At 45.1% G+C, this 21,213-nt stretch overlaps 1 protein-coding gene across 2 annotated transcripts in view; it reads right to left on the bottom strand.

Moving 5' to 3' along the window:
• Positions 1–4,226: 4,226 nt before the first annotated feature.
• Positions 4,227–21,213, bottom strand: part of mipol1 (mirror-image polydactyly 1) — a 58,362-nt gene continuing 41,375 nt past the window's right edge. Inside the window, exons 12-14 of one of the 2 annotated variants that reach the window (XM_031580066.2) lie at positions 18,653–18,747; positions 11,344–11,562; positions 4,227–5,217 (exon numbers count right to left, since the gene is read on the bottom strand). In XM_031580066.2, the coding sequence (XP_031435926.1) occupies positions 5,151–5,217; positions 11,344–11,562; positions 18,653–18,747 (381 nt within the window). In that variant the 3' untranslated portion in view covers positions 4,227–5,150. The remainder of the gene's footprint in view (positions 5,218–11,343; positions 11,563–18,652; positions 18,748–21,213) is intronic. The other variant, XM_031580067.2, reaches the window with a different exon arrangement.

Consider the following 21,213-nt stretch of genomic DNA (forward strand, 5'->3'; position numbering starts at 1 on the left):
AAATATTACTGTCTTTATTTCATAAAAAATGTGTTACACATTTTATTGGTAGGTGACCAAGAGAAAATCCAAACCTAACTAACGCAGAGCCTCAAAGACCTGCATGATAAAAGATCGGATCGCGTTTTAAATGGGATTTTTAACAATATCATTGGGAGGCCAAATCATCTTTTTGTGAACCGTAACCTACACGAGGGGCTCCTGAACCTGAACAGATTTGACTTTGATCATGGTATTTTGTAGACACACATTTTGGCTGAGTAACCGTGAAATTCGTTTAATTATCATGTAATTGCCCCCCGACGCGTAAATAATATGGAGACATGAACCGAGCATCATGAAATCACATGGAAAGCCAGGTTGTCCGGCATTTCCTCCGACTCGGACATTAACCACCTTGTAAATAATTTTAATCAATCTTTATATTTAATTAAGACTTTAATTAGGCAACGGTTTATTTTAAGAACTGATATGGGAAATGTTAAAATTATATAGGTCTATGATGGATAGCCTAATTATAGGTTTATTCATTTACTTTTAAATTCGGGCAAGCAAAATATAGGTGGAAATGTTTTCGATAATTGAAATTAAATTTGAATAATATTTTTTATTTGAGTTGTTCAGGTACACTTATAGTCGACAATACCATATTAGCGAGACTATAGGCTACTTCATATGATAACGTATATTTTAGGAAAGTTTAGAAGTTTCCAAAATGTTTCCAAAATCTCTGGCTAATTTTATATATTAATGGTATTAAATCTGTATTTTTTTTTATCGATAGTTATTCTGCAACTAAGCGAATCAATGTCGATGACACCTTAACTGGAAAAGAATGAGGCCCAATCAAGTTTATTATTGTTACAACAGTTTAAACACCTGGCGACGTTTTCTAATCACAGCAGAACTTGTAAATGATTGCCTTCACATCATATTTAGGCCTGAACACTTCGACTGTGTTAAAGGCCTGAAGATACGGCAAATCTCTGCATATATAAATAATAACGGGTTCTTATGTCACCAGCATGGAAAAACAGATGGTTTTAGGACCAAACACAAACATCTAATTTATCTATTACAAAAGAAATATAGTTCAGATATGCGACCGAGCAGTATTATCCATCTTTTGAGAATACTTGCAGAGGCGTAATTGCAATGGGTTAATTGACAAGAGAAACACAAGTAGGTGCTGAAAAAAGTCTTAATGTTAGAAAGAAGTTGTTTGCATGAGAAATCTTTGAACTTTGCACGGATCATGTCCATTAGTTTGCCCAGCTGTTGAAAAAGGCTTGCCTTTGCGATGTGGAAGCTGCCGCTACAAATGTCGAAAGTGAAACGGCAAGGGGCAGAGCGCAAGAAACGAACAGTGCTAACTTCACAAGATTTCACAATTTTCTTTTTGTCATGTAAGACTCTTTCGGCCGACTCCTTTCAGCCGTACACAAAATGTTGACCATTTTTTGCTTCCCTGGATGTCATAAAAAATGTTAATGGGATAATTTCGTTTAGTTGGCCTACAGAACGATCAAAGGGAGTGCAGCGCCTAATTTCTCAATTTATTTTGCATGTTAACTTAACCCGTCTATTTAAGAGGCTATTTTCAGTTGGAACAAAAACACATTATTGTTATTATTGTTGTTATTATTATTATTATTATATGCATTTTACGTGTATGCCATCAGTTCCCATCATCGAATGCGCTCTCTGAAGTCCACCAGCCCTCATTAATTCGTAACATATGTTATCAGCGGGCAATGTCCAGCGTCGAGATTTCATCAGCGCCTTGTCTTCCAACTTATTTGGCATTTCTTGTAAGGCCATCAAAAGAGCTGGCACTTTCTTCAGCCTTATGGACAAAAATTTCTACAACAATGCGCCAACTCCTTTACTTCAAAAGCGGCCATCAGCAAGCCTACCCGTAGATCTTTCTTCTCTGTCTTTTCATTCTGTGGTTTTAGAAAGCCACTACAGGGCCAAGGCGTTCCTAATACCTTTTGATGGGGATTGAATTAATTATCCCCAATAACACAATTGTGCTCAGGCAACGAAAAGAGCAAAGCAATACCCCTTCAAAATCACTCGCGAAAGAAAGGGCGCTTTCAAAAGGGCGAGGGAGAGAAGAGAGAGAGAGATCTCTATCCTAAATCAGCTTTAGAAGCAGCTGGTTTTCCATTAAAAATTATACGGAAGAAGTTTATTAAGGCTTTGTCCCCTCCTAATGTGCACCGACTATGTCAGGTTGGTGGTCTCCTCGCCTTCCTGCTTGTAGCCTCGTGTTTAGCGTCTTTATTATGTCATTTGAGATGCACCAAACAAGGTCACACTTGATCAATTTTATTTATGGGACAACTATGACAATAGGGATAGGCTGCAGTAGCCTGTATTTCACATTAAATTGAACACAGACAACTCAATAAATTACTGACAAAATGTTGAGTGAAGACCACGGGGTAAAATAGCAGCAATACAAAACAACAGCCTAATCTAAATTACATCTGAGGGATTAAATTAGCCATTAAATGGGACATTTGTAATTAATATGGCTATAGAATAGATTTCAAGTTTCACTTTTTTTAAGAGTAGGCCTACTTAGGAACTCCACCTTCATGGATAGGTGTGACCTGCAACGTGCTTCATCTTAAGGCTCACAGTAGCTGAGTGCAGTATTGGCTGTAAAAATGTGTGGATAGACGGTGCAAAGTGAAAAGGCTTGGGAATAGTTGGTGTCGTTATAGCAACAGGATCAGTCACGCTTTTCTCTAAGGGTCATTCAGCACCGAGGCTGCCGGAACACGTTTTTAATTAAAGCGTATAAAAACTTGTTTTGTAGTCATGTCATCATGCGATTGGTTCTCAAAATGGATAATCGGGATCCCCTCTCTTTTGATGCCCCGGCGCACCACCGCGCGGGCCTCCACGGGGAGATGCACAATATCTGAGCCCCCAAACCCTGCACCGCTAACTCGGCTGCAAAAATACAGACCACCGGCCCGAAAGATGGATGTCAGTGGGGCAAGTGAAACAGGCTTCCTACAATAAACATTCGATATTTCTCAGGAGCAGATGCTTTTTGAAACCCAAGCATACAGACGTCCACAAGGAAAGTTTAACTTGTTTAACAAGTAGGATTATCCAACAGAGAAACCTACACAGAGAGACCTCGTGGGATTAAATAGTGGGGGACACCCAGGTTGTGCGATCTCCACGGTTACCAATGGAGGAGAAATCGACAAGCTTGTCTTGGTGTCAAGCATTATCTAAGGGGAGGGCAACTCAGCAGCGTGTCCCGCCTAGCCAACGCCTCCTTTTCTTTCCGCCACAACTTTCAGGGCGAGCAGTGCGCCCATCCAACATATTTCTGAGTACATAATCGATCATGTTCGGGTACACAAGTCACTGGCACTGCCCTCCTCTAGCAAAGGACACTGTGAGGGGGTCAGGACTCGGGAGGGTCAACTCATCAATATGAGAAAAGGAAACGTAAACGATGCAGATATAATTGGTTGGTATACAGTCCTCAGTAAAGGTCATCTGATCTCTTTGGCACTCTCATGTTGGGGAATTATCAACATGCAAAATCGCTAGAGTACCGGCCAGTTGTGGCAAACAGTCCTGAAAAAACTGTCAAATAGTTTAAGGTGGGTAACGGATTTGACAATCGAATAGCTGCAACATATTCAAAGTTATCAAACAAATCAACATTAATATGGTATGCTGAACATGGAGAAATAGATTGTTCTACTTCCTACAAGGCCACTTCTTATTTAGACAGCATAACGCGGTGACTTTTTGCTATGCCTTGCATTTTAATTATTTTGCCTACGAAGAGCACTTTTCCGAAAATTAACACACATGAATGAAGCAATCTTCACTCTTCAATCAAATAAAGCAAATAAATAAATAACCTATCACAATTTTAAAGACGTTTTCTGGCAGGAAGGACCTTGCATTACAGAACGATGGAAATCCATAGTTTTCATTTATTCGGTCTTTTAAGCCGTCTAAAACGGAATATATCCCTCAAATGAAGGAATTAATAGGAATTTGAAAGAACAGCGTAATAACACTTCTCCCAAAAGTATTTTACTGAATTAATATCAGAGGGATGATACAGGACTTCTCCCTTCCGCCTAAAGATCTGTCCCAAATTAGTACATTTTGAGAACTGAACCTTAGATAAATACAGGTAGTCAAACAGACAGTGCTATCTTTAATTTGAAGTTAATAGTCGTCTTCTGACGAAACATATTAGCTAATGAGAGAGTTTAGGAAGCATTAGCCCATAAATCATTCTGTATGAATATCGGGATAGGAATCCCATAACATTAGAATACCTGGCGTTGTTGTGTACATCATTCAGTAGGCCAACAATTAAACAAATGTTAATTGATGTAGAAACGTCTGTATTCATGTAATTTCCATGATTTTATTTTATACCTTAATACATATGTTCTCATTGACATACTGTTGATGGTTAATGGTTTGAAAAAAAATCTAGTGAAACACAAAAGTAATATTCTGACCAAGTCACCCTATCTATGATTACAATGAAGGCTTTAAAATACTGATAGATTTCCATTTCCTTAAAAAAGTCCCTTTTCTGAAGTAAACAGAACACACAATAAAATAAGATAATACAGATATAATATTACTAAGCACCAGTTTTCCTTATAAAAAAAAGACCTCCGCTCTTGACATCTTAAGACCTTAGTTGGTGGTGTCTGAAACCTTCCAATAACAGAGTGTGAGAGAAGCCTGTTTCCCTTGTCCTGATCAGACTCCCACATCAACACAAACAGTGCTGCTAAAAGATCAATACTGTGACTCCAATAAGAAAAAAAGATTTTCAGCAGAAGGTGGAATGGAAGGGAGACAGCCGTAACCCACGGCAGTAACAACCAAGTGGTTAAACATTTACAATTCTACTTTTTTTCCTCTTTCTCTCTCCCCCTCTCTCCCTTTCTCTTTTGGGAGTGGGGTTTGGAATGAGGCTTTTTTTTTTGTGTGTGAGTGCTCCACTTCTAACAACTGTTTGCCCAGTCAAGGCTGTGGCTGTGTTTACTCAGTGCTAAACGCCACTGCCTGGTCACCAGATGTGGCCGCCCGGCCGGTCAGTCGGCGGGTCAGCCCTTGCGCGGAGCCCCCACGAGTCAGATCACTGTCCTCACGCTGCCCGTGCCCACCTTCTTCCTCAACACCTCCACCAGCCGCTCCAACCTGCAGAGAGACAGAGAGAGAGAGAGAGAGAGAGAGAGAGAGAGAGAGAGACAGAGAGGAGAGCGAGAGAGAGGAGAGAGAGTGAGCGAGAGAGAGGAGAGAGAGAGAGAGAGAGCGAGAGAGAGAGATAGAGGAGAGAGAGAGAGAGCGAGAGAGAGAGAGAGAGAGAGGTGGATAAAGGGAAAACCAGGAAAAGTATGAGACAGGGAGAAGAATATGCGCGTTTAAACATAATGGAAAAATTTCAAGGGGAGAGATGGACAGAGATGGAAAAAGATGTAAAAAAAATAAGTGCAAAGTAAGATCCAAGACACAAGTTACACATGTACTTCATCAAGTGGGCAAAACACAGCACCCATACCAAACCTACAGCTCAACCCCTTAAAACATCCTCCCACAGACGGATCCATTTTCTTCATCTGATGGATTGATATACTGTTGGGTTTTAGTCTTACTCAAGAGGAAAAAAGAGGAGAATGTTCCTTGGTTCTTACGCTCTAGATGGACTGGACAAGTGCGTGAGACGGAAAGAAGAGAGAGAGAGAGAGAAAGAGAGAAAGAGAGAGAGAGAGAGAGAGAGAGAGAGAGAGAGAGAAAGAGAGAGGCTGAAAAGATGGGTGGATGGAATTCTTTTTTTTTCTCCCCACTATTTGTCAGGGTGTCAGAGTGCCTGAGTTAAAAAACGGCCGAAAAGCAAACAACGAGACGTTTTCTTGTTGAGAGTTTATAGCTGTGGAGGGCAGGGAGAGCAGAAAAACTTAAAGGGAAAATAATGAGAAAAATAAGGATGAATATTTGTCATACAATATAATAATGTATATATTATGTATGTGTATTATTATGTATACACACACACACACACACACACTCACACATATACATATGTACATATATACATACATATGTACATACACACACACATTTCAGACTTGAAAACTGTAATAGCAAATAAAATAAAACAAAATAAAATAAAATAAAGTGGTTCAAAGGTGATCTGGGGGTGAAACTGTCTTCTGAAGCAATCGGACATTCTCTATTTCAGGGCACGGGCCTTTGTAAAACGAACAAATGCTCGCAGAAGCTGAAAGAACAGCCTTGATTGAATAACTTGCAAAATTGAAAATTCAAGATGCCCAAGACTACCGTCATGACCACTGAGCTTTCAAATTAAATTGAAAATCCCAGTTTGAGTCCTGAAAAAAGCACTGGGATTCCTCCCATAAAGTGAGGATTTCAGGGGCATTAGGAATCATCTTCTACCGCGGTTCCTCCCACACTAGCGAATGTAGCCGCGTATGGAAATCAAAATCTTCCCACAGACAACCTCATTTTCTCTGAAGACTCTGCTTCGCTGTCACTGAATAACAATACACTGAGAAGTAAGCCTGTTTACTATGCAGTGTATCCAAACACTCTCGGTTATTCTAATAATTTAGCTTCCTGGTCGCCGAGGAATTCACTTCTTTAAACTGTTTTTTGATAAGGTGCATGCCAAAAACTACACTAGAGCACTAGGAGAAGAGAACCATTAAGGGTCAGTTACACAGGCATATTATTTTTTTATCTTTTAGTATTGTGATGTGGTAATTAATGTGGCAATTTACGGTGTTGTACAAATAGCGTTATAAGACTATATCTTATCAATATATCCTTGTGTTTGGATAAAAAAAAAAAAAAAAAAACCTGACCATGAAATGATATGTATTAAAACATTTAAAAAAAAATGCACATTTGTCTTCATTTATCATACTTTATCCTAAATCTTAGCTATTGAGTGTTTAGGAGAACAAGTGGACGTTTGTATTTGAAGTGGAGACAGCACAAAAGCGACTGAACATCCTACAGCACAAACATGCCGTTGGTTCATCAGCCGGAGCGTCCCTTGGCTACGGCGGGGCATCTGGGAGCGTTCTGACCCCAGTCTCCACCTGTTTTTCTGCTCTCCGAGATCCGTGCCAGCCAACGCTGCCATATGTGTTTCACAGCGTCTGAGCTCCCTCAGAACCAGGGTGTGTTTGTGTGTCTAACAGTGTGTTTTTCTACACACACACACACACACACACACACACACACACACACACACACACACACACACACACACACACACACACACACACACACACACACACACACACACACACACACACACACACACACAGAGCTAGAGTCTGTGTAACTTCAGCTTGTAGTGGAAAGGGAATGAGTGTGAACACTATGTATAGAAGAGAAGTTTGAGAGAGAGAGAGAGAGAGAGAGAACAAGTGTATGTTTGTGTGTGAGAAAGAGAGCAAATATGTGTGTGTGTGTGTGTGTGTAAGAGAGAGAGAGAGAGAGAGAGAGAGTGAGTGAGTGAGGGAGAGGGAAAGGGAGACTCAGACAGAAAGGAAACGAAAAAGGGAAAAACAAGAAGAGAGGAAGCCTAAAAAGGTACACTAATATTTAGAAAAGGTCATTGTCACTACACTCAGGGCCAAGCACATAGACCACAGACATCCCCTGGACACACACACATGCGTGCGGACACAAACACACCCATGCGTACGGACACACACACGCGCGCGCGCGCGGACACACACACACACGCGCGCGCGCAGACACAAACACCACACACATGCGCGCAGACACAAACACCACACACACTCGCACACTTGCTCTGCTTGCTTTACAGAAACATATACACAAACACCTTGTCCCACTCGTGTGCCAGAGAAGGTTTTTTCTTCTTCTTCCTCGTCTTCACCCCGGCATTTTAAATATATTTATCAGCCCCTCTGTCACGTTTACACAATTAGCGGGTGTGAGTCGGACCAGCGGGGACGTCTAAGGTGGACCGGTGTGCAGAGGGGATTTGGAGAGAGGATGTGTTTGCCCAGGGTGGCTGGTAAACCCAAGCATACACGCAAGGGAGGAGCCGGCAAAAGTATAAATCCTGATTAAGAATTCACAGTGTCGCAAAACCAACAATTATAGCTGGAAGGAGGCAGAGTAAACAAGCGACCCTTGCATAATTTTTTTCTAAACAGCCGCATGTTGGGGCAGTTTTTCTTTTTTTTTTTAGGGGTGGGGGTGTGTGTGTGTGGCAGTGCAGGAGTGAGGGTGATGTGGGGGTTGTTTTCTATAGAGTGAGAGGACATTTTGGTGTTTCACGAAACCCATACTTTTTTGGCTGTTGGGATTGGGTAGTTGTTAGGAAGCGCAGACAAAAGATGCCTCCCATCTCATTTTTTGCTGGACTCGTCTTTTCTTATTTTTTCTTCTTCTTGTTTTTATTTGGTCAGTCAAACGGCCACTGGTCTTACAATACTTTTGGCAGGGCGCAATGAGTCGCCATGCACAAACAAGCAAATGCCAACACAAGTTTAAAAAAAAAGAAAGAAAGAAAGAAAGAAAGAAAGAAAGAAAGAAGCCCCAAACAGAAGTAAAGGCACCGAGGGGCCGACGGGCCAGAACCTGGCGGGCCTACACGAGTGCCAGAGACACTGAGGCACGGTGGGAGGCGGCAGTCGGCCTCAGGCCGTCAACACGCTGCCCGCCTGAGCTTTCCCCAACCCCTGCCTCCCTCCCCGAATGAAAAGGCCTCTTTGTGTGGCTGCTCTCACGGCCAAGTTTGATTCAGAGGGCCATTAGACATTCAGCCGACCCCTCCTCTACTTCTCTCCCTCTCTCCATCCATCTCTCCAGCCTTCCCCCTGGTTTCTTCTACCTTCCTCTCTCCTTCTCTCCGTCAATGGGGAGCTGCGTGGTCCGGCACTCAGGTGCCACATTCTGGGCCGCCTCTCGGCTTCCTCCAGGGGGGGGCGCAGGGGGGGTGCCCGCCTCACCCCTGCATTTTTCGCACTCCACTGCGACGGGGCTCCACGTCAGAGTGGCTTCCCACAGCAACCCCCACCCCATCGCCACCAGCCCCACCCCACCCCCCACACACACACACACACACACACACACACACACACACACACACACAGTCCCAGGGCCTGGCTGCTGAGGCCATCCATCTGGGTGTCACCTAACGGTCAGGTGCGAGAGCCTCAGATCCCCACTGCCCGCCCTGCACTCACTGATGCGCTCAAGACAGTGTCTCACACAGGCACACACAAATGTACCCACACGTGCAGGCAGACTCATATGTACATGAGGCAACACACACTGGTACACACACACACACACACACATGCAGGAACATACATGAACATGAATGATACATGGCAGCACACACACACACACACACACACACACACACACACACACACACACACACACACACACACACACACACACACACACACAGACACAGACACAGGTATACAGACACAAGTTTTTATACACAAGTGCGCATAAAAAGACGTGTCCCTACACACACAAACACACACACAGACTACACATTCACTGGTCCTCATGTACAAATTTTAACTTGTGTAAATACAAATACATACATTTGTATTGACAGTCCCACACGCTCACACACACTAAAGACTCCCTCAAACCTCAACACGAGGCCTCTTTCTGGGGAAAAAAAAGTCTGGGAAAACGAAAGTCCTGGGGCACTGGCCCACTCCTGCTCCCTCAGTAGCCTGACATGGTCAATATTAGAAACTATTAGGCTTCCTGGCACCGAATCAGGCCATGGTGCCATAAATTACACAAGAATTCTCAGAACACGGAGCACTGTGGCGTCCTCCAATCCTGTAGCACTCGCTACTTTCTCCATCTGAAAAAACAGTGTGCTCAAAAAGCATGCAGTATATTTAGATCTTTTCATACGGGTAATGTTGTACATTGTCTATGTAAATGCATGTGTAAATGCATGTGCGTCTCTGGGTGGACTTTGGTTCATGTATCCATTTTGGTCAATGAATGTAACAAGCAAACAAACAAACACACACACACACACACACACACATACACACACGGAGCAAACTCATCCCGCTGCAAAAGAAAAAAAACAACTAGGTCTAGATCTATTGGCATAGGAATGCTCTTGCCTTGTGGTGCAAAATAACCAAGAAAATGTTTCCAATCCCAAATGTCCCTGAACAAGCTTGTGTTAATGTTTTATGTCTACAGAGTCTCTGTAATGTGTCGCCTCCAAAATAACCCAACAATGTTATTAAATTAATCCAAGTTGTAACATTATGGAATCAAACCTCCTTTTTATAAATACCCCCCCCCCCCGGGAGGTGATCAGCTGAGACCCCCCCCTCAGACAGAGAGGCTGGGGGCACCGGTGATCTCCGTCATCAGGCCTCTCATGACCCCTCCAGCCCAATCTAAGCCCCTCAAGACGGCTCGTTTAAATACAATACCCACAGTTCCCTCTGTCCTTTCCTTTCAGAACCCTCTTCTGGGGTGCTAGCAGTCTACCAGTGGAGGGGAAAGGAGATGGTGTGTGTGTGTGTGTGTGTGTGTGTGTGTGTGTGTGTGTGTGTGTGTGTGTGTGTGTGTGTGTGAGAGAGAGTGTGTGTGTGTGTGTGTGTGTGTGTGTGTGTATGTGTGTGGGGTTGGTGATGGGGAAGGGGTGGTTCGGGGGGTGTCTTCCCAGGATTCTGAGTTCTCCCTCTCTCGTTCCTGCCCCCCCCCCCCCCCCTCCCCATTAAACCCATCCCCCTGTTAATTCATCGTGCAAATAGATGAGTGGGGTGAGAACTGTTTGCTTTGCATGGGGAGCCCCTGTGTGTGTGGGAGAGAGGAGTTGAGAGAGGAGGCGCGAGAGAGAGGTTGAGCGAGAGAGAGAGAGAGAGAGAGAGAGAGGATGGGAGGGCCTCACACACACACATGTGTGTGTGTGAACACACACACCACACACACACACACGCACACACGCACACACACACATATACATGCCCCCACACACACCACACACACACACACACACACACACACACACGCACACACACACACACATACATGCCCCCACACACACATACAGCTACTGCAACATGCTCTTGAGGCTGCGAATGTGCGTTGGTACGTGGCTATTAAAGGGCACGGGGGCGTGAGATTATGGTCTTCAGTTTGGCACTCAGAACTCTACAGTTGCTGTTAAAGGTTAGCAACATTACCTCATAGCACCTACAACAGTTCACAACCATGAAACCAATCTGGCCCAGGCCTGGCTGTGGTACTCACTTCTGAACTTTCTCGCTGGCCTCTCGCTCTGACTCCTGGGACCGCCGGAACTGGGCCTGGAGGTTCTGGTGCTCGCTGGCCAGCAGCTGCAGACGGGGCAGGAGGGCCTGGTTCTGGCTGTGGGTCTGGTCCTCCTTGGCGTCGGTGGCCAAAGGTGACGCTGGCGTGGGGGTGCCCTGTTCCTTCACGGCGGTCTCCTCGGCCTGCACGGGGTGCTGACTGTAAAAGGAGTTAAATGAACGTGTTAATTTAATGGTTTGAAATCGCATTAAAAACACATTACATTAAATCATATGGCCGATATTCCAAAAGAAAAATGACACACCTCTCCAAAACATTCTTGACCACACAGAAACCACAGAGGTACATTTACTTACAATGCTAATCTGTCATGGCCGTGACGGCTAATCTTTACAGGTTTTAGACTGTGTGCAAAAAGCGTACCAACTATTCCACTGTTGTTACCAAATGACACCATGAGAGAATGCTTTATTCAGCTGCTGCTCAGGGTCCACCACACAAACTGATGAATGTCAGCGTAGCTGCCAACAAAACCCACTGCACTATTTGAACTACAACAGCCACATGCCAGCAGCTGATGATTGACAGCCCTCATCACAGTCTGTGGCACCTACGCCAAGGCTCCTCCTGCTCCTCCTCTCGGTCCACTCTTCTCCTCTTCAGTCCTGCCACTCGGAAAATGCCAACGGACAAATTTACCACGCACACACACAGAAACAGACAGAGACAGAGACAGAGACAGAGACAGAGACAGAGACACAGACACACATAGACACACACACACACACACACACGCTGTCCGCCTCTCCGACGTTAGGAGACATCAGCCTGCAATCACACACACACACACACACACACAAACACACACACACACTGTCCCCCTCCCCGACGTTAGGAGACATCAGCCTGCAATCACACACACACACACACGCTGTCCCCCTCCCCGACATTAGGAGACATCAGCCTGCAATCGCCGACCCGGTGCGCGTGCTCATGTTTCATATTCAAGCTAAAATGTTTCCAAAGGGGAAGACACTGTCTGCTAATAACACTGCAGCAGAATGTCAAGAGGAATGCATTAGCACGCTGCCAGGCTAGCACATAGTCATTACACGCACACACACACACACACACACACACACACACACACACACACACACACACACACACACACGCACACACGCATACACACGCATACACACACACACACACACGCACATCACACACACACACACACAGTCATCACACACACACACACACACACAGGTGAATGTCACACAGATGTGTCTCAATGAGATGCGAAGGATTTAACAGAGGATTTAACAGAAAGAGAATGAAATGCTAAAAAAACAAAAGACAGACAGAAAGAAGGAAGGAAAGAAAGGAAGACTTTTAAAAAGGGGAGACAAGATAAACATCTGAGCAACAAACTTAATCTCTTTTGGTTTATCAAGATGTGTTGTGATTTTAATTTAGGTTAAGGAAGAAAACGAATGTGGACTATTTTCACAGGCAGACAGAGCCCAAAACAAACCGACCTCATGTTGCTCCTCGTGTCCTTGGATATATACACAAATAAACAAAAAATAACCTTCCTCCATTGCTATGGGTTTGCATGTATGTGCTGTCAAATGACAGTGGTCACCAAATATTCTATTCTTAAAACACACGCTCATACCCCTCCTTACCCCCCAACACACACAGAAAAATACCTGTTTATTTTAATGTGCAGTTAGTGGGTAAATGGTGGTCAGACTTTACCATTCACAGAAAGGCTGGAATGACAAATGTCTGGCAGTTTAATGAAACTCCCCCCACCCACCGCTCTGAAGAGAAGCCGGCTAGCTCTACAGACTCTCATCAAATACTCACAACCACACCTGTCTGGCAGGTTCCGGGGCAGGTGGAGACCTTCAAATATGAGACCGGCGCAACCGCATGGCAGAGGCGGAGAGCCGCTCGCAGACACAATACCCTGAGCAATGGGCCTTGCCTGAACAACACCACCAATAATACCTCTCCGTACTCCCCCCCCCGCCCTCTCGAGGGCCATACAAGCACAGTCCAATGCCTGACAGATGGAGCCTGATGGATGGATGGTCACCAGTCTTTGTCTGCCGAGTGGAGCCAGGCAGTGTGCATATTGCCTTAAACTCATATTCGTCACTCTGGCCTCTTGTCCCTGGTTTAATTAGTTTCAGAGAGACGTCAGGCTCCAGACCCCTCTCTCCCCCCCCCCTTTCTGCCTATGCACTCATGTATTTCCCTCCTCCTCTAAAAGTGGAAGGTAATCAATTGTGATGTGATATCGATAGCCAAGCGAGAGATGTAAACTTGTGTGTTTTGTTTAATTAAATGCAAACACACTGGGTGCGAAGGTCCGGTGGCAGTGACAAACAAGGGCATAAGCACGTCGCCTTGCCATGGATTATTTTATCTACTACCCCCCCCCCCCCCCCCCCCCCGAATCCATCTCTTAAATACGCCCCCTAAACATAGTCACGGGGGCCGATGAGGAGGTTTCAGTGACTGCGAGGTCTGTGCTTGTGTTTAATTATGTTTTCAACGGTCACACAGATTCTTCAGCAGTAAACTACATTAAAAAAAATTCACTGATTGCTTTTCTGCATTTTCTGCTTTCTGCAGACTAAGTCTTTCAGATGTAGTGTGCTATCTGAGTTCTCTTGCATAAGTCTGACCCTCTTACTTTGTGTACAAACTGCCCCAGTTTCTGAGAGAGAGAGAGAGAGAGAGAGAGAGAGAGAGAACACACAAAACACTAAAGGAAATGAGGAAATGAGTGAGAGAGACAGGAATATGGGTAGATTGATATATAGATACTATTGAAAGACATATGGATGGAGATATGTACATTGACAGATAGAGATAGATAGGGGGAGGGAGGGAGAGAGAGAGAGAGCGAGAGAGAGAACAAGAAAGAAACGAAGAGAGATAAAAAAAACTGTAAAGCAAGTGTGGGCATTGGAGTTAACCATTAACCGACATAATAAGATAGCTAATCAAGGGCACTATTTCCCAGCGTACCTGGCCTCAGATTCTGTGAAGGGCTTAATGGTTAACCTGAGCAGGGCGTGCTATCGTGGAGGAAATGTAAAATAACCTTTTAATAGAGACTTATCAGAGGCCCTCTCAGCAAACAGTGAGGTCAAGACGAGGGGGTTGCCATTCCAATCACCCACACACACACACACACACACACACATCTCCACAGCAACCTTTTAGTGGGTGAGTAAACAAGACGACCACGCCTCAACCTGAGCGTTCCTTACACAAATCAATCACTCTGACTTGAGGCTGACAGCTTTGAGACTTTCCCTCCCTCCTTCCTTCCTTTTCTGTAATTCACTCCATCTTTCTCTCCTCTTCCTCTTTCCATCCGTTCCTGCATCAATGTCCGGGCGTGCTGCTTACCTGTCTGCATGGTGTCGCAGCACAGAAACCAATTTAGGCCAGGGAGGGGAGTAGGGGATGGAATTGGGACTGGGGGGGGGGGGGGGTAAGGGTGTGTGTGTGTGTGTGTGTGTGTGTGTGTGTGTGTGTGTGTGTTGCCAGAAACCTGCCGTGTGTTTTGAATTGGCCCCTCCATTCTGCTCCTCGCTGTTCTCTGAATCTGGCTTGCTGTGTGGGTTTGCAGACAATCCGCCAAATGTATTTTGCAGCACAGATTGCAAGGCCGAGGCTGAGACTGATCGGGCCGTTAACTCTGGCTGATTGGTGGCCGGCAGGCTGTTTGGCGGCAGTGGTGGTGGTGTGTGTGTGTGTGTGTGTCTGTGTGTGTGTCTCTGTGTGTGTGTGTGTGTGTGTCTGTGTGTGTGTGTGTGTCTGTGTGTGTGTGTGTGTGTGTGTGTGTGTGTGTGTCTCTGTGTGTGTGTGTGTGTGTGTGTTTGTATGGGTGTTGCTCAGTGTAACAAGGCTGCCACATTTTACTGTGACTGGATGCCAGGTGTCACGACACTGCTTCCTGGTCACCTGACTTTATCTAGGCAAACAAACCCTCTAATAGCCATATCTCATCCATTACCCCAGTTCCAATGTCGTTGCTAAGGGAGATTATCTATCAGCACATTTTCAAATGCCTTGCCAGCCTAGGGCATAGACATTTGAAAGGACATAAACAAATAATAGGGTTATTTGAAAACACAAAGTAAAAGTGTCTGAAGGTTTCAATTTAGAGGGTAAGGTCAATTTTTTTATTTAATTTTAGGTCAATATTTTTATCTTTTTATCTTAAAACACTTAAATACAACCAACTGATTCCTGAACTGGCAAAAATAAAACTACAGCCAGAAAGCGACTAAGTCCCATCTCTGAAGTAGGAAAAGAAAGTTCTCTGTAAACCCTTCAGCTGAGCACCATTACCTGAATGGCAGCCGGGCCTAATGTCCCCTAATGATTATTGAATTTCAGGTGTTAAGTGTGAGGCCAGGCGTGATAATGATGGGGGGGGGGGGTGTGTGAGGGGCGAAGGGGGGGAACGGGGCTCTCCCAGGGGAGGGTGGTCGAGACCGAGGCTGGGCCTGAGCAGTGAGGGGTGTGAAAGGTGGTGTTAATGCATGGCCTGCCTGTCTCTGTGGCTGCATGGCTCTCCCCTGCCGTTTAGCTCCACGCCTGGCTCCCGGTCAAACAAAGCACCGTTTGCTCCTGCGCCACGGCCCTCGGGCCAAGCCCAACTCATTAAAACAGCCAGTCGACAGACATAGAAAGTTCTAGAACGTTTATTCATTTTTTAAATTTTTTTTGTCTCGAGATTTGCTATTTTAAGTCACCGGGGTGCCTGTCTACGTGCGGCGTGAGGGAATCTGAAAGGGATCGGTCCAGTTTCTCAGACCTTTTCTCTCCCCCCCCCCTCCTCCTCCCCTCCTCTTTACTTCTCATACTCTCTGTCTTTTTTCTGTCTTTCTCTGTCTTTCTTGCTCGCTCTCATGTCTGTTGCGTCTCTTTCATCTGACTGAGCCTGTCTGTTATCCTGAGGACACAATGCAGAATGGGTGGGGGGGGGGGGGGGGGTTGGAATCCTCAGAGCAAACAGACAGAGGCATCTTCTGAGCTTTGTTAGGGCTGGAAGGATTCTCCATCTGAAGGTCCAGCTCCACAGGCGTCCTGATAGTCACCCCGGCTGGGCATCCCACAATGCAAATGTATGTATGTGTGTGTGTGTGTGTGTGTGTGTGTGTGTGTGTGTGTGTGTGTGGGCGAATACAATGTCTGTCTTCACACTACGTTTTGGGGTTTTGGGGTGCATGGTAGCGGTGGTGATGGTGAGAGATTCCCAACCCCCCGATTCTCAAACATGGGATCCTTATGTGTGTGTGTGTGTGTGAGAGAGAGAGAGAGGGAGAGAGAGGGAGAGGGAGAGGGAGAGGGAGAGGGTGTGTGTGGTGTGTGTTTCCAGGACACCAACAGTCAAACAGACAACAGAAGATAAGTAGATAGATATGACTGGGAGAAAGCCTTTCGAAAGCAAGAAGGATATGGGTCCATCTCAAACCGGATCCACACTACCAAACTAGAATGGCTAGTTTCTGTGCCAACCGTATTTGCACAATCTAATCCATCAACCTGCAGTTTGTGGTAAGAGAGGCCAAACACTATTTGTATCCAACATGGGCAAAGAGGTAGCAGCTATGGATACTAATGCCAATGTTTAGAAATGGGTAAAAGTCTGATGTACTTAATTGGCAATCTGTGACTTTCATCAACGAAGGCCAAAATATCCAACCACAAATGCTACGGTTGCAACAAAGCAATAACGTCACCACACTTCCTGAAATAATGCTGAATCGTGGCCCTGAAGAACACATTGAGAGCTATAGTGGCAGCTCTCTTACTCTACATTGCATTTCATTTCTTACTAATACATATTTATGACAGTGTCATTATTGTCTCCCCAGCCAATCCCCTCAACCCATTTCTGACGGTGCCTATTTCTGTCCTCTAAAACCAGTGCAAATAAAAGTGGGAAAAAGTCGTTTTTAGAAGTTAATATGATCTTGGTGCGAGGTGGACTGGTGGGTCGCGACTCGCGAGGCACGTTGAATGTTTGGCGGTTTTAATAAGAGGCCGTGTAATGACGAGAGGAAAGGAGGAAGAGGAGGAGGAGGAGGAGCAGCAGGGCACTGTTATTAAGAAAGTTAAAGTGGAGCGGCAGAGGGAGGGCTGGGCTCCGAGAGCGAGGAACCACGTGAGTGGGGAGAGAGTCAGGAGCACAGGCTGCACTGCTGTTTAACCGACTGGTTCATTTAGCCATGATTGATAGACAGGGTCCACGTTTATGCTGGGGGCAGTTGTACAAACAAGGTTGTAGTATCACATAACTTAACGCCATTGTCTCCCACGAAACCTTCCACCCCCTCCACCCACCAAAAATAAAACCCTTCAAATGTATGTGGTTTCACTGAGTTCTGTGGTTTAATCAGTTCTTCTTTTTGTGTGCGAGTGCACTTTCCAAAGTATTTGTGTTTGTATTTGTGGTGTTTGCGCGTGTATGCATACATTCAGTTAATTGTGTTGTGTGTGAGGATTAAAGTTTAAGTTTGTGGTTTGCAGGTCATGTGTATGTGTTCGTACACATACTCGTGTGAGTATATTTGTACGTGTGTGTGTGTTTAGCGGTGCTGCCTGTGTGTGTACATTCACTTTGTCAAGTCGTGTGTGGGTGTGTCTGAGCATGTGTATCTTGGGGGTCTGTGTGTGTGTGTGTGTGTCTCTGTGTGTCTCTGTGTGTGTGTGTGTGTGTGTGTGTGTGTGTGTGTGTGTGTGTGTGTGTGTGTGTGTGTGTGTGTGTGTGTGTGTGTGAACTTGCCCTTTCAGGAGGGTGGGAGTTTGGCTATGCTTGCAGGGTTTTAGAAAGAACACTGACAGTGTAAATTTGTGAGCTTGCATGACTGTCTGTGTGTGTGTGTGTGCGTGTGTGTGTGTGAGTGTGCGTGTATGTGGATAATAGTCTAGGTGTAGAAAGAATATGTGTAGTATTAATGTGTGAGAATATGCATATTTATGTGTATCAGTTTGTGTTTTTTGTCCTGCTAATAAGACTCTGTGTCTGTGTGTGTGTGTGTGTGTGTGTATGTGTCTTTATATATAAAATCCTAGTGGTATATTAAGGTATTGACTGTATGTGTTATTTTTGTGTGTGCATGAACATGTGAGGTTTGTCGTGAGACGTTCGTGTTTTGCATAAATAGATCAGTATCCATGTGAATGTGTGCATGCACGTGTTCGTGTGTGTGTGTGTGTGTGTGTGTGTGTGTGTGTGTGGTGTGTTCACCTATGGAAGAGGCGTAGTGTCTGCAGTTCCTCTTCCAACTTCTGGCAGAGTTCCAGGGCTTTATCTCTGTCTCTCTGAGTCCCCTCCAACTCCTCCTGGAGACACACACACACACAAACACACACAAACACACACACACACACACACACACACACAGACACACAGACACACAGACACACAAACAAGCCATTTCAGTGGCAAGAAAACAAGTGTGGAAAAACAGATTTGTGGCTTACGTTTTGCACAGCTGACTGACTGGTTTCTCCTGCCTTTGCTTAATGTAGCCAGTCCATCACAGGCAAAAAAACAAACAAACAAAGACACCACAACAGACATAGTGTATTTCAAGTGTTTTGCTAAGCTATGCTTCTACATTGAACAGTTCACTGAAAATACTGCTAGATGAGTCTGCATTCTAAATATCAAACCAAACTTAAACGGATTATATACTCCTCGCAAAAGACCATAATATCACATAAAGCCATAACCTGTAATTGCACTTAATGGCCATCATACAATATATACAGATTAGTTTATGCCATAAACTCTCCGCTATCAGCATGATCAACCATAACCACATAGCCACCCTTTATGACTGGATACAGCCCTGGATATAGCCCTGGATATAGCCCTCTCTCCAACGCCACCTCTTATCCTCGCGGTCCCACACAAGCCATCCTTCTCCACCAACACCACACACACACACACACACACACACACACCACCGCTAACACGCCAGCCACAATGGGGTGAAAAACCACACAAAGATCAGAAGGCCGTGGAGCTGTGGCCATTGTGTCTACACTCAGCACCTAGTGAAGAGGACGAGGAGGAGGAGAAGGAGGAGGAGGAGGAGGGGAGAGAAGGAGTGAGAGAGACAAAGAGGGAGAGATGAAGGGAGAGAAGGAGACAGAGCTAAGGAGAGAAAAAGAGAGAGAGAGAGAGAGGGAGAGGGATAAAAGAGAGCAAGCTTTGGTGTACTTCATGCCAGAGAGGGCTTGGTAAACACTGTCCTAGCAGATTCTGTCTCTCTTCCTCTTCAGTTAAACCTGGGACACACACACACACACTTTCTCTCTATCTCACACACACACCTTTCTAATGAAAGGTAATGAGCAGCCGTTGAAACAGATGTATTGATCGTTCCGGTCTCTCAACAGCTGGGAGAGGGAGCAGAGAAACAGTGAAGGCCGTCTAAACAAACGGCGAGTCTGCCCCTACTGTAAATGCCTGCAATCTACAGCCTACATGATAAGAGACAGAGGGAGAGGAACACACAAAGATTCTCAATTGTTATTCTCACATACACACGCACACAAACGGACACACACATGCACACACACACAGTGAAAGAGACACAGAAAGACAGGATAAAGGAAAAAGAAACAAGGGAAATAAAATACAGTGTCAAGACAGAGCATCATGAGCATTTCATGATAGAAGCATGATTTTCTTTACATACCAGTTTGAGTAGTTTATGTGTGTGTGTGTGTGTGTGTGTGTGTGTGTGTGTGTGTGTGTGCAGTATTTAACGTGAGTGTGAGAGGTATAGAGAACGTGTTGACTGTAAGGTCCGGCCATCTAATAGCCAGCTCTTTCATTACCCTGATGAATGGGCTGCATCCGTGGCTTATCAGACAGCACTGGGTGGAGGCCGCCAAACTAAGCCACACTTGTGATAACAGCGCACACACACACACACACACACACACACACACACACACACACACACGGCAGGTAACAATCCCTCTCCTCACCATTCGACAGCCCTGTGGTCACTCGGGTAACCAGCCAATACACCGGTCAACAAGTCCCAGTCATTTCCTCATGGCAACTGCAGACGCACCTGACACACTTTTGGCGAACACATATTCAAACTGGTCTACTGTTGTAGTGTGGTGAGGTTGCGTATGTCTGGTCAGTAGAAAAAAAACAGTGACACTTTCTATCTAGAATGTTCTTCTGATGACAACTAAAGATATTGTGTATATTGCACAAGAAATCATTTCAATTCAATCATTTCATTAAATAATATTTCAGGCATTATCTGTGCTTCGGAGCAACAGTTAATAAATCACCCCGAATCCCACGAGTGTCAGAATGTCATGGCTTTATCTCACTTTCAATTCCACAAAAGTCTATGTTAGAGAACATTGGGACAAAAAGAAGAAAGAAAGAAAGAACAGCCTTTTGGGGGGAGAGTAACTGCCTAACTGTCTGCCTCAGTTTGGACACGTTCATTCCTAGTGCACCCTCCATGCTGGCTGCACTGTTTGGGATGAGGGAGATGAGAGCCCTGAGCTGCCACCCCTGGGCCCTCTGCCTGGAGGGAGAGAGAGAGACAGCACAGCCCCTGGGGGACTAGCCTCATCAGGACCTTTGGCCCTAAGTACATGCAGCCACCCTGCGCGCGGGGGCCTGAAAATCATTCTAATTACTGGTGCGCGGGTCTTGCAAGTCAAAGAGCACATCAAAAAGAGGCTAACCTCTTAAGTCAATATGTGCTTTTCTCCAGCCGCGAAACTTCAAAGCCCCCCGTGCCTTTTAATCATATGTATTTC

The sequence above is a fragment of the Clupea harengus genome, chromosome 14 (genome assembly GCF_900700415.2).
Source record: "Clupea harengus chromosome 14, Ch_v2.0.2, whole genome shotgun sequence".
Taxonomy (NCBI): Eukaryota; Metazoa; Chordata; class Actinopteri; order Clupeiformes; family Clupeidae; genus Clupea; species Clupea harengus.